This window comes from Prenolepis imparis, unplaced genomic scaffold (assembly GCF_030444845.1).
Source record: "Prenolepis imparis isolate NDT839.2.m4 unplaced genomic scaffold, iyPreImpa1.0 SCAF_1, whole genome shotgun sequence".
In the NCBI taxonomy this organism is placed as follows: Eukaryota; Metazoa; Arthropoda; class Insecta; order Hymenoptera; family Formicidae; genus Prenolepis; species Prenolepis imparis.
The window spans coordinates 20442177-20456853 of NW_028141159.1; the positions used below are offsets into that span (position 1 = coordinate 20442177).

The 14677-nt window shown below is 35.2% G+C and overlaps 1 protein-coding gene across 1 annotated transcript in view; it reads right to left on the reverse strand.

Moving 5' to 3' along the window:
• The window catches only part of LOC145935602 (uncharacterized), a 177090-nt gene that overhangs the window by 89419 nt on the left and 72994 nt on the right, over positions 1 to 14677 (reverse strand). Inside the window, exons 5-6 of the mRNA XM_083037094.1 lie at positions 158 to 361; positions 8 to 47 (exon numbers count right to left, since the gene is read on the reverse strand). Coding sequence (XP_082893220.1) covers positions 8 to 47; positions 158 to 361 — 244 coding nt within the window. The remainder of the gene's footprint in view (positions 1 to 7; positions 48 to 157; positions 362 to 14677) is intronic.

Consider the following 14677-nt stretch of genomic DNA (forward strand, 5'->3'; position numbering starts at 1 on the left):
CACTCACCGATACGTGCAATAACGGAGTTGTAGTACACAGTATTGATCTGAAAACAAAATATTCAAATTATGTATATACATATGTGTGTGTCGAATATCTCATAAACAATGCAGTTTAGAAAAAATGTTTTATTTTGTTGTATATAAATGTTTATACCTCACAGTTGCCCCGATGTTGCCCGATGCCTCCCCGGGCCTCCTCCTCCTCTCTTGGTCCATGGTAGCACTCACGACACTCGCGAAAATACGAATAATTACGATTGCCCGACACTTTACACGGCACTCCCGACGCGCGAAACTTTACACGGCACTCCCGACTCCCGACACGACGCGTGAATCGCACTGTGTATCGCACTGCTATCTGTAACAAATAAAATACATACATATATTAGAATAATCTTACGCATTATAACATACACAATATAAATATGTAAGCTAGAATTAACGATAGATATATCCACGGATCACAACACATTCGCGCGCGCAACAGATTAAGTTGGGTTATGTTGGCAAGAGATTTTTGGCATCGAATTTTTCGCGAAATATGCGTTTCGAACAATTACGACTACATATTAACGTTGAAATTATGACATGCGATTGATAAATATTACAATACAAAGGTTAGAAATCGTTTCTAACGATTATGCTTACTAATTAATCACAGCGGGACGCAGCTCCAACTGCCTGATACTCGCGGCGTTTCGGTAATGGCCGCTATTCTACAAAGATCGGCAACTTCACTGTAATAGCGCGCGCGCTATACGATATACATGATTTAATATTAATAATTAATTAAAACTCGAAGAAGATTCGTTCGAAAAGATATAGCTTTAGAAAGAAAAAATAAATCGAGAATAAGGTATTATAACATATTATTTACAACGTATTACTATTTTACAACTTTTACCATATTATTATTTTAAAATTTAATTAGCAAATTATAACATACACAATATAAATATAAATAGGTAAGCTAGAATATTTATAATTAGCAAATTTTATTAATGTTTTTTGACAGAAACATCAGCTGATTAAGAGACATTGAGAGAGAGAGAGAATGTCTCTTTCTCCGCAATAATATTTTCTCTTTCGTATTCATAGAAATGTTTTCGAGATGTCTTGTGTATTTGAAGCTTGATTATTGTAAAAAATAATTAATTTGTTGTATAATAATTAATTTGGATAATTTGTCAGTGTATCTACCGAGCAATCGCAACGTCTGATTAATGTCTTATATTACTACTGAAAAAAAATTAATTGAAGCTCTACATGACATATATGATTAAAGCGTCAGCTGATTAAAGCGTTAATTTACTAATTAATTTTTAAAATAATGTTATAAAAATTAAAATAATATAATATATATTAAATAATAGGTTATATAATACTTTAAACTCGATTAATATTTTTGACAGTTATCAGCTAATTTCTGTCAAAAAATATTAATCGAGAATAAGATATTATAACATATTATTTTAACATATTATTTTAAAATTTAATTATCAAATTAACGCTTTAATCAGCTAATTTCTGTAAAAAAATATTAATTGAGTTTAAACAAACTTTATATTATTTTGAAAAAATATTATTTTTTTAACATAAAACCGAAGAATGACGCGCGCGTAGCGCGCGTTTGTATTGTTTTAGTATTTTAAAAATGTGTGCCAAGAGCAAAAAAGAAAGAGAAAGGAAAAAATGTAAAAAAAAAAAAAAAAACGCTCAGGCTCAGATTTAACATTTCACGCTTCATTCTTAATTAAAAATTTAACTTTTAATACGCGAACGATTGAGAGTGCAATTATAAATCATAAATATATTCCTGCTTTTATGCTGCGAAATCTTTTTCATTACGTGTATCGCGGATGAAAATTCTAGCATTATTCTAATACGGCATGATCCCCGACGTCTGGCTAAAATATGTGCAATGCATATTCATGAGCGGCGTTATATCTTTTCAAGCTCGTCACCAATTACAAAAGTTTATATATTACTTAGGAATATGTTCTATTCTAATGACAGAATGAGAAAGAAAAGGCGAGAACCCCAATCATAATCCTAAAGGTTTATACAAATTTAACAATCTATCTCTCCCTTTATATATTAATAGAGATTAGTTTCCTCTCGAGATATATACGAATTTGTTCCACGGAGATTTCAGTTCCGCAATAATTCCTCGAGATTTGCTAAATTTTCGCGGCGACGTTACTGATAGTCCAGTTCGACCTTGATTAATTTCGAGTTAATCACTTAACTGATCGGCAAGATATTACAATCGAACCAAGTCTATAACGATTTTCGATTATGCGCACAGAGTCCAATTGCAAACTCTAATTAATATGTTAATTCTCCGTCGTTGCAAATACTGCAATTAATATAGCAATTACTGTTTGCATTAAATAATATGTTTCCCATTTATACGAATATATTAATATAAATCATTTGTATAGAATTAATTATTAACGTCAGTAATTAAGCAGTGTGTGTGTATATATATATATATTTTTTTTAAATACTTTTAGGGATGATAGATGTTGCATATAATTAGTTAATCTTGTAAAAAATGTAAAAAAAGAGTTTTGTAATTATTATATTAATTATATTACCTATTTATATATAATAATTATTATCATTTAGATGCGAATCTTTTTAAGCTCGCTTTAAATTTACAATTTGTAACAAAATTCAAGACAGAAATCTACATACAATTTTATGTGAGTTGATATATAGTATTTGATATATGTATGTTTTACTTCAAATGTGTATTTTTTTTATACACGATACATAAAATTGAAAATAGAATTTTGTTCCGAATTTTATCGCGCAAATTATAGACCGTTTAAAATAAACTCTAACAAATATTGCGACATTAAATACGATACGCACGCGCATCGAGATTTAATTTAGTCCAATAAAAAAAAATGAAGCGTGTAATTTAACCGATAACCACGTGCTCGGAAAATATCCGCTCTATAAAATATCCGCGCGTTGGATCATTATAACTATTTGATCGGCAAGTCAATAAAGTATATATACTGGGAAAAAAAATTATTTTTAAAATTCATCGGCAGTATATTTTACTCGCGTAATGCGATGACAAGGAAAGTGCAAAAATCGCTCTGAAACTCTCTGCAAGATTTCCGCTTATTTACAATTCCACGCCTTCCAGATTATATTCTTTGAATATTTACTCGGGACTTGTAAGAATAAATCATAAATAACGAGGCATACAGTGCGCAGCATAATGTGGAATATGTTCTTTATCATCTTCGTTAGACACATAATTCTCTTTGTAAACGCTCTACTTCGTCTTGCTTGTCCTTTAGAGATACTATTTTAACTATGATAAATCATGTATATAATAAGTATTGAAAATACTGATGATTCTCTCAAATTGAATCAGTGTCATATGGAAAAAAATTGTTTTAAAAAAAATAATCTTTTCAATTAAACAAATAATCTTTTTAAATGATTTTCTTTCTGTATATATAATTAAATTTGTGTTAAATTTTATTTCCATCTATTTCAATTTATTTCCATCTAGTTCATATACATATATTTCTGTGAAAACATGACCTTTTCGAAGACACTGAATCAATTACAATTACTCTGTCGATTCGCATTAGTTCGTCCGCGGAACATGTCTGCGAGCGCGATGAGCCATGAACTTCCGCAACCGTCTGATTGTGGTGAGCAACATCTACTCGCGCGACAGGATCGTGTCTGACCATAGGAGAGACCTTTTTCACTGCGCTCGAGTGTTACTACTTGCGGCGCCGTCTGATCGCAATCGATCAGCGTACTGTGCAAAATTCTATTTCCAATTTTATGTATCGCGTATAGAAAATACACGTTTGAAGTAAAACATACATATATTATATTGTATAAAAAATATATATACGTAAAATATAAAACATACATACGTATAAAATATATATCGATCATTAAGCGTGCAATAGTATTATACATTTCAAATGCAGATTATTAAAAATAATCATTTAAATAATTTTATTTAAATAGAGTATTATTTTTAAAATTTTATACTTTTTTAAGAATACAAATATAAGAAATAATTTTTTGAATAATAGAGAATACAATAAGAAGAATAATTATTTCTTTTAATTTGTAGAAAAATACATATTTGAGATATTTATTTGATTCGTGTGTAAAAGGAATAGTCAGATATTTCAAGAAATTTTATAAAAATTAAATTACATTAACCACATTTTTATATATAATTAATTATGTATAATATAAAAAGTGGGACACAAGATAATATTTGAAATAGAAACTTTCTCTGATAAATTAGCAGAACAAGTTTATATTTCAAATATTGTCTTGTGTGCTCACTTCTGATGAAATAGAATAAGATCGATAAATAGATCGCACGTGCCAATTTCCTGAAAATGCTAATTTTCAGGAAACAAACAAAAACCCTCCCGAATGAAAATTTACAGCAGAATTATCATACATCTCTATGCCGAATGCAGAATGTAAACAATTCTGCACGTTTTATAAACGCAGAGTAACAACAATATGTAGTTGGATTCCTTCTCCGATTAAATTCCATCTAGCATTTCGTATGCACATTTCGCGGAGAGAATCACACACATATATTATATATTCAACATATAGAAAATTATTGAAATTACCAGACATAAATTATATATAGATCGCGCACATCGCGGACCCACCATGTTTCTGGTACTCCTATTTAACACACGCCAGTGTTTAACCTCGGTGTCGTGTAACGTCGAATATATATTAATTAAACAGACGTGCCCCGGGATTCGTCGACGAAGTACCGATAAGTATTTCACATCACGGAGAGCGGGAAAAATTAATGTACCATGAAGACGAGTTAATAATTTGATTACATACGGGGCGGATGTCAAATATTTACGCGCTTTAATGTGCTTCTCCCGAGTAAATATGCCCGCTATCCGTCCTTCTTACGTCCGTCTTAAGCCCCGCGGCATGTGCGCGTTTCGTCTTAATAAACTCTAAAGAGCCCATCGCTTTAGTAAACGCTTTCGAATGGTTGGTTGACGCTAACGAAGCACCTCTGACGGCGCGCTTTATTGTTTAAGACAAAAAGATATTTACGCTGTCCCCCTCCCAACCTCTCTTTCTATCTCTCGCGAAGGAAGACCAGTGCAAACTATATTTGCATTTTATGTCGAGCGCATCCTCTTTCCCTTCATTCCCGTCGATTTCTCCGGGAGTTGTTACGACAATTTGACTTTACAACAACGGATTTGCGTCATCACCGACGCGATATTTTCCAGGTACCCGTTAACACGCTAACTCACACTTAAGCGCGTATTATTTACACGGTCCGTTTGAGCGTTTAGGATAGCGGCGGAACGTCGTCGCTTGTTGGCGCATTGCCTAGCGCGAGCAAGGTTACGGATACAAGCGAGCCGAATCGCATAATTTCGCGGTTAAATCCGGCGAGATTGCAGTGCGGCGTGCGGTAAACGCGCCTCGCTTAAAACTCCACTTCGCTAATTGCAACTGTAATTCGATTGTAATTCTTGGCCGGAATATAAATCGACGAAAGATGAGAAAAGAAAAGGAACTCGTCAGCGGAAGCGACAGAGTGATTTGCGCGTCGCGCGAATTCTAGCCAGAAAGCGAGGTACATATACATATATATGTGTGTATATATATATATATATATAGGTCGAAAGGTTCGATTTTGTACTCAGAAAGAGTAAAACAAAATTTATTTATAAATAAAAAGAGAGAAAAAAATCCTTTTTCTCTTGAATACAATTTCTTTGTGATCGCACATACCCCGGCAAACGAAATAAAAATATAGTCATTGTATACAGTTGCGCGTATCTAGAGAAAGAAAAAACAAAAAAATGGAAGAAAAAGGAAAAAAAATCAATAATTAACGATATCAAATAAATTTACGTCCAACTATGCTAAGAATGGCAACTGAAAAATTTTCAATAAAATAACGGTAAAAAATGAAAGAATTACTAATGTAATTAAACATTTGTTCAATTCATATACATATGTATATTAATTAAAATTTTAAAATATGAAGCTATAATGTTCGTAAAATTAAAATGTTCAAATCTTAACGATAGACAGACTTATATACTCATATAGCAATAAGCTGTTATATCGATGCCAAAGATATCGGAATATTAGAAGGTAGAATGAAGAATCATCCCTGGCTTAAAGCTCGCTTGTTTATGCATTTGGCAGTGGATTATGCGGATTACGCGACAAATAACTGGACAAAATCGATTGATTAATCGCGCGATAAAGCGCTGTGCAAATAATCCTATTATATCCCACGTAAAACGCGATGGTACTGCAGGCGTTTCGCCGAGACATCGGCTTTAAAAGAAAAAAAATAAAATAAAATAAAATAAAGAAGAAGAAAACGCAACTACTACCGACTAGCTAAACACGACTAGCTACCACCATTCACCGTTTCACTTCGAAAGCGTTTTAAAAGAAGCGCGCGGTTGGCTTAACTCTTTCAGTTACAGCCTCTCTATTGAAAGGGACGTGCAACATTTTACTCCGCAATGCTGTTACGAGTCTGTTTACAAACTTTAAGACCATTAATTCGCGTTGCCTACCCGTAGATGAGATTCTGCTGCGAGAAGAAGAGTATAATGAGCGGAGCTTCGTCGATGTGTACATCGTCGTCGTCGTCGTCGTCGTTCTCATCATCGTCGCCGTCGTTTCGCTTTACCGCTTTTTAGACACACCGTCCCGGAAAATAACAACCCGAGGAATCCTAAATGTTTAGCGAAACGTGCGTCCGATCTACATAATAGTGAAAGAACATTTTTCATTTTGCCCCGATTATGCGGACAGAGTAATATGATTGCGTCGCCATTATTCGTATGACAATCGAAATGAGACAAGGCCGAGCAATTTTCCTTTTCGAACCGTACAAAGTAGCTAGCAACAATTATTCGCTAGAAATGCGTTTTACCCCAAGAAAAGAATTCCTCAACAATTTAACGAGAATCGGATTAGTCAACTATTGTGCAATAAATTGTCCATTTGCGGAAAGAACAAGAAGATGATTTTAATTGGTTTCACCGATAACGAATATCTCCGAAGAAAGAAGAAACAAATTATTGATTCACGAAATCAATCAATAGCTGAAATAAAGGAACAAAAAAAGTGTGTCTCTCGTTATTGACTCTGCGATAAATAACTGTCCTTTCAACAGTATGTTCAATCTATTTGAAAAATATCGTACTCTATTTACATTTCAATAGTACGTGTAGGGAGAGGTGCAAACAATAATATCGCTGTTAAAAACACTTATTCGAAAACGCAAGTATAAAATATATAAAAATATTGTATAGAAATATAGAGGATGAAAAACACTTAGAAACAGAAAAATAGGAAATAAAAATATTTTCTTCTCTACTATTTCTCAGCTGTCTCACACAATCAAACTTGACATTATCAAAAACTAAAATATCGTTCGACAAATTATTTGTAGATACCTTCAAATTAGTAGGGCAAATGAGATAATTATATATCAATCAGCATTAGCTTGTGTATATCTTAAATTTAAATATTCGGCTCGCTATCGATGTGAACTCTGCGTTATCTTCACGATATGCCAATCTCGAAATACATGGACGCGCGTTTGCGCCCGAATCGTTTAACATCGAACATCTGTAATTGTATGCATTTTTTAATCGCGAGATTTAACATTGCGATAACATTGGCGATGCATTGTACGTGTCTGTTGAATATATATACGCATATATATACATATACATATATACATATATATAGACACGTGCGGCCGAAAGCCGAGGTTATCGCGGGTCTGCGGTCCCGACTATCCCGACCAATTCCCGCCCAGGTCGGCCGATACGTCGAATACGATAGCCCGAGAGTTTCGTCCGGGAGTCGGGCAGCTGGTCTGTCCCGGAGATTAATTGTTTCGGCCGTCATGTTAAATTTAGCGCGGGCGCAAATTGCCTCGCTTGTTGTAATGCCACCGGTTAGACGGACGTATTAAACCGCCAATTATATAAAACACGTGATCGGAAAGCGGGGTGGGTGCGTTGAACAGCGCGTTTGGCGATCTCGCGGTATTTATACAATATATCGTGGCCTCCGTAAAAATATATCTCATTGGCGAAAGAGAGAGGGAGGAGAGATTTCGAATATCCGAACGGAGAATGCGCAGTGACAGAGTAAGAAATGCAATCATCTTGTTAATCATGCGTGTTATATAAACGGATTCATGTATAATCGATAGTTTTCCGATGACCAATATAACGGGAATACATTCAACCGTGATATCGGCATATCGAGTGGTACCGGTGTATTTGATTTCGCATTTGAGAGGATTTATTTATGACGTTTCCAAGAAACGTCATAAATAAATCCTACGGATTATACGGGGCAGGTCGGGAAATGTAGTGCAATGGCAAAGGAGAGACGATTTCTCGTGTAAAAATAAATCAAAAGTGAGAAATACAATTTTTATCCGTACAAAACTTTGTGGTTTCTTTTTTTTCGAAAAAAATTGTCTTTGAGATTCTCAGAAAGTTGACAACTGTGTGTAATACTTTTTCAAGTTAGAACAAATAAACTTAACGTTTCCTGTATTCTTTACGTCGCGGTAGGATGAAACAATATTTCGCAAATATCGTAGCATTTTCTGTAACTTGTCTAATTATTATCAATTCGTTCCTACGACATTTCCAATCGCGTTAATAAATCATCGATAAAGTTGCCTCATTAGCGCAAATCATTTGCGTAAAATCGAAGAGACGACTCTCGCACGAAGACAAACGGAGCTAGTAACCGTGGCGGCTTCGTTATTAGAAAATGGAACCGACAATGTATGGGAGCTGTCGCGGTAGACTGCGACGGAGCAGACATCTTCCGCGCGAAGACGCGTCTCGCGTGAGACAAATGAGTAATGAAGAAACTTCTGTCTCTTCCCACCGTAAGGAGAAGTAACGACGAACTTGCGATGTTTGCGAGGAGAACGCGATAACTTCACGCTTACGCGATCCCGGCCGACGTGACGGGATATGCGCGACGAGACTCTGCGTCAGCTGTTATTGCTTTGCGCGTAATAAAAAATATAACACAATCAAGACTTTAAGTATAAGACTCTCCCTGTGAAATACATATATAAATTTCAACGGGTTAGAAAGAGCCAGACGCGAATGGTTGTACGTCAGTTTCAAGGAAAAATTAATTAATTAATTTTCATTGAAACTGATTAATTGTGCAAAGGGCACAATTTTTCCTCGATACAAGATCAAGTAATAAATTTAAATAAATCTCAATTTGATATTATTTTTAATAAACTCTTCTGTCCCTCCTGAAGAAGAGCAAGCGAGAAAAAAATCGGAGTAAAATCGTTGAATTGAGAAATCGAACCCGAGTCTTTAAAAGATATAAAGTCAGGAAAGATCGTAATTGTGATTATTGCGTGATTATTAAATTCAAAAATAATAAATTGAAAAGGTTCTATACAAATACAAACTCAGATATAAGAAGACTAATAAGAGTCAGGCGCAATAAAATTAGTTTTAAATTCCTTGTTAATTATTTTGAATATATAGCAAAATAATTAAAGAGAAATTTAAAAATAATTTCATTGCTTGATATTAGTCCTTTCATACATATCTGAGTTTGTGTTAAATTCGAGATTTACGTGACACGATTAAAAATTTACGAATGAATTAAGAATTAAGATGAGAAAAGCGCTATTCCAACAAAGTTATTTTGCCATCTCTCTTATCTCTTTATATATCTAATATCGTAGACTAATATAGAATTCGATAGGTAATTTCTTATTTTTGAAAACAGCTTTCTTTATATTCTTTTTCTTTTGCAATTCAGATTACTGTTCCCGATTGTGAGATTAAGTTTCTGTATCCAGAAAAACACATAGAATAAGCGGATTACTTATTCCAGATCGCATACCCGTTTTCTAGGGCGACAGGTGGAGTTTATCTCTTTGTAATATGCATCTGTATAACCCGCTCCGTTGAATCGGTGCCTCAAAGACTACACTCCGCGTAGCTTGATAAGTGCATCTAAAATGCGTAACCGCACGTCTGCCTCCCTAGCTCTCTCTCACCGTCGACGGCGGCGGTTAGGTTTATAAACCTTGCGCGAAGCAGAGAGGTTGTGAAGCGAATATATACTCGGGTTATATAATATTTAGGATTATATAATCCTCTCACGATATTTTGACCTTTCACGATCCCTTTCATTTTTTATTAGACCAGGTTAGATAACTATTGTATTGGTAAATCTCCTTGCAAAATTCATGTGAGACATAATCGGATCAAATATAATATTTTATATAACATGTATATAATATATGTGGGTTATATATGTGAATATTAAATATTAAAATAATGTGTGTTAAAGTAATAAAAACGACGAATAATAAATGAATAAGAAAGGCCGAAAATGTGTATGAAGGGCTGAAAATCCGAAAAGAAGCAACGTTCCAAAAATCGGGGTATCCAGACACTCTATGTACGTATATACGAGGGTGGAAATCCCAAAGAGGATCGTTGTGAGCCAAATGTCAAAGAGGAAAGCACCAAACCTACGTAATTACATAATAAAACGCCAAAAGTGATACAGTATTAGTTCTCGTACGCCTATGCAGATTCATTGCGCGATTTTCTAATAACATACAGCTGATAAACGAGTGGCTAGTATAGTGAATGACGAAACATTTGCGCGAATCCTCCCTTTCTCTCTCTCTCTCTCTTACTCTCGTGGTTAATGTGCTTCATCGAGCGAAATCCACTTTGACTTGGCGCGTGTAAAAGTCTGTGCGTATACGCGAAATTATCGGAAAATCGCTACGCGTTTCTCATTATGCGAGGCGCACTTTTCATCGAGTTACGTCATTATTTTAATCATCAGCCTTTATATAACGGGTTTCGGTTTATGCCCTTGTCTCTCAAGCAATTTAAACAAGGAACTCGATTAACCTATTGCCTGAAGATTCAATAAAATGCGAAAGAATTCTGAAATAACGAAATAGCAGTTCAAATTCTTTCGTTCAAAAATTCCCGGAAAATTCCCGAAATTGTCTACAAGATGGAAACGATGAACGAAAAACAAAAGCGGCTCTCGAGCGCTTTTTTTTTTTCCATGTCATGCGGTAGCAAAATCTACGCTTCCATTTATCCGAGATGATTCATTTTTCCTTCTGTCCGACGTGATTATAATTTAAATGACAAAAACCGCGCGACTTATGGAACCGAACAAAAACGAGTTCAAGCCGACTTTGGAACCGGCGCATCGATAAGAGTTCGTACCGCGGATTTGGTTCGAAATCTAGCAAATCCGCAAAAATAAGTTCCCTCTGCGATTGTTACGCCCGTCCTGGTAACTCTGGTGTGCGCGTCTATTTTGGAAAAAAATATAATCGCGGTCGCGCGGATTTAGTTAGGAAGTAAATAATGTAATTGCGCGCGCACGCGGTTAGCAACTGCAACAGAAAGAAATCCTATTCCCGATCTCTATCTGGAACAAAACCGACGGACGATAGCCAATCGATAAAATCGGAAAGTTCTAAAATACATTCGGGATGAGACCGCACACACATACATCCACATCGAAACTACGGGGGATATGTCGCGGTTCGACACGTTACAGACCGAGTCGGGGAAATTTCAACTATTGTCGAACGGTTTGAAAACCAAAGGTTATTTGGACTTGTGTGTAGACAGCGAAAGGTTTTATTTTGTTGATAGGGGCGGACGTCCCAATCTCGCGGATGCTCTCTATTTCGCGAGATGTGAAAACCCTTTAATCTAAAATAAAACTCTTTAAACCACGATTCGATAACTCCTGACCTGGTGCATTGAACTCTGCTGAGATTATTTGAAAAATTTATTGCATGACCTCTCTTCTCTCTCTTTTTCTCTTTTAATGCTCCCTAAAGTTTAAAAGTCCCTCGTCCACAAGCACAAAGTTATACCACAATCGCGATATCGCTTTCGTAGTAATAACGTCATCTTATCAAAAAGCTCACGGTTGCAGCGAGCTTCGCTGTCGTTTCTCTATTTGTTATTGATGCCGGTACCGACAAAGTCCCGGCAAAGGCCCTCAGTCCTCTCGACACTCAGCGATGCAATTTCTGAAAGGCCAGCGAAGCAATGGCACTTCTAAGACGAACTAAATGATCAGTCAGATTCTCCGGCAAAACTCTTGCGCGTTCAAAAGCCTCGTAGCGAAACGTAAGTTCTTGTGTACTATTGACAATACATATATTCTACTATACATCAATTAAAGAGTAAATTAAAATAAATACCTTGACTGAATAATCGATTTATAAATATTTCTATGCGAGTTAACTATTCTTTAGAATCTCTTGTTTCAAGTTGAAAGTAATATCTATTCCGAAAAAAAAATAAATAAATAAAAGATCGCGTTTCTCTCGTTTTTCCCTTGAAAAATATACGCTTCTAAACTTAATTGACTTTTCTTGTTGGTTCTTTAATTGCAAGTTCCTCTCAAGATGTTTCACAGCGCGCCCGCATTAGCGAGATGAAATCTCCATGGGAAATTAGAAATGGCTATATATTATATATGTATGTACATATATACATACATACATACATATAATATTATATATATATATATATTACATATATGTATGTATACACACATATATACACATATGTAGCGTTATTGAGTGTGTATAGTGGAGGAAATTCCAGTCGATAGACAGTTTACAGATAGCAGGCGCTTGGTATTCTCGCAGGAATATCGTTGCGTGGATTTGACGTGTCGAACGGCTCGAATTTCGGGGATCAATTTTGCGTCGAACGAGAGAACAGCGAAACGCACTACGTTCTCTCTACTTCGAAACATTGCGATTGCCCGGGTATTTCCGTATAATCTTGATGGACACTTGCGATGTTAATTCCGAAACTCGAATGTCTGCGAGTTTAACCGAAGAAGACATTTCTACGATCCTAATTAACGGTTTTAATTAAAATCATGAAGACTTTATGTAAATCTATATAAAAAGAATTACATATATATATGTATTCTTAATATATATTCACGTATATTTTCTCTCTCTAATAAATATGTAATAAATATGTATATATAATGTTTCTATGTATTTCATTTAACTTTAAAAGTTGTATGTACTCCTCTTATAGCAAATTATTATGCGCACATTGAGATGTAATTCTATGAAAATTAATTTTCTGTAATTTATCTATCTAATTTACCTTCAAAAGAGACAGAGAGAGAGAGAGAGAGAGAGAGAAGTGAGTAATATTCTATCCGTCGGAGCTTCAAGTTAGATCTTTCAGGATTAAATTATTTACATTAAGGTCGTGTATTTAATTTGATCTAAAATTACGAGGAAATCTTTAGTCTTTCTCGTAACTCGGTAAAAATAGATTATAGATTATTTCGATCGATAGCATCGTCGGCCCGATAAAGTATCTCGGCACGTCGGACTTTAAGTTTTCTCTCGGCCTTTCGATTCCACGCTTGCCCATTTGCGAACCTCTCGGACTACGTAAACGCGAGTTCGAGTAGTTTAACTAACGCTTAAGCGACCAAGCCGGTATATACATATAGTTCCAGTTATGTGTGCCGCTCGCAGCCGAAACTACCTTAGATTCCAAATATCGTGGGGGGCAAAGTCACCGGTGAGATTCATGGTGAACTCGCGGGCACGTAAACTTCATAATTCCATTCACCTACCCTCCTCTTTCTCCTCCGATCGATCGCCGCGCTTTAACGACCTCAGGGGGGACTTTATACAGAGGGTGGCCGGGATCCGGACTCACGTCGGGAAATTAATAGTAGCGCGAACTTTTACGTATCTGCTTTGACGCCGGCGATCGTCGAATCAATATCACGCTATACTATACTATTCTCTCGAGTAATAGAGTGCATGCGAGGGAGAAGCGTTCATCGAACGAGAGAAAAATGACGCGATAAGGAGTATCGTCGTTATCACGATGATAAGCGCCTTCGGAATGAATTCGAATTGAAAGTCCTCTCGCGATTGATCACGACGACAAGAGTGTCGTTGAAATTTTTTAATCGCCGCTGAAATATAGATTCCTCATTCTTACGAGCAATGAATGCACGATACAGATCGAGCGAGTAATAAAAAATGAGAACTGCGCAGCGAGATTGTATATATATATATATATATATATATATATATATATATATATATATATACAATCTCGCTGCGCAGTTCTCATTTTTATATATATATATACGGGGTATATGATTAATGAATTTGTACAGAACATATCTCGTAATATATCTCGTGCTGTACGATTTGTTACATTAATTAAAGTTCGTGTAAGTTCTTTTTACATCTCGATATAAAAAATTATCGCTCTTTATTATCATCGTTCTTTATTATCTTCTTACGCCAATCAGTTATCCATCCATTTATCAGCTAAAAAGGGTAAAAGAAGGGGACGTTCCTTTTAATGAAAGTTCCCTTATGTATTTTAATAATGCCTCTACGACGAGATTTTCTATGAAAAGATAATATATATTTCTGTGATATCATTTTTACTGTTAGAATTATATATATATATATATATATATATATATATATAATATAATTATAACGTACCGTTTTTATACTACAATTAAGAGCCATCTCTGTCAGCGTCGACGTGAGAAATGCGAA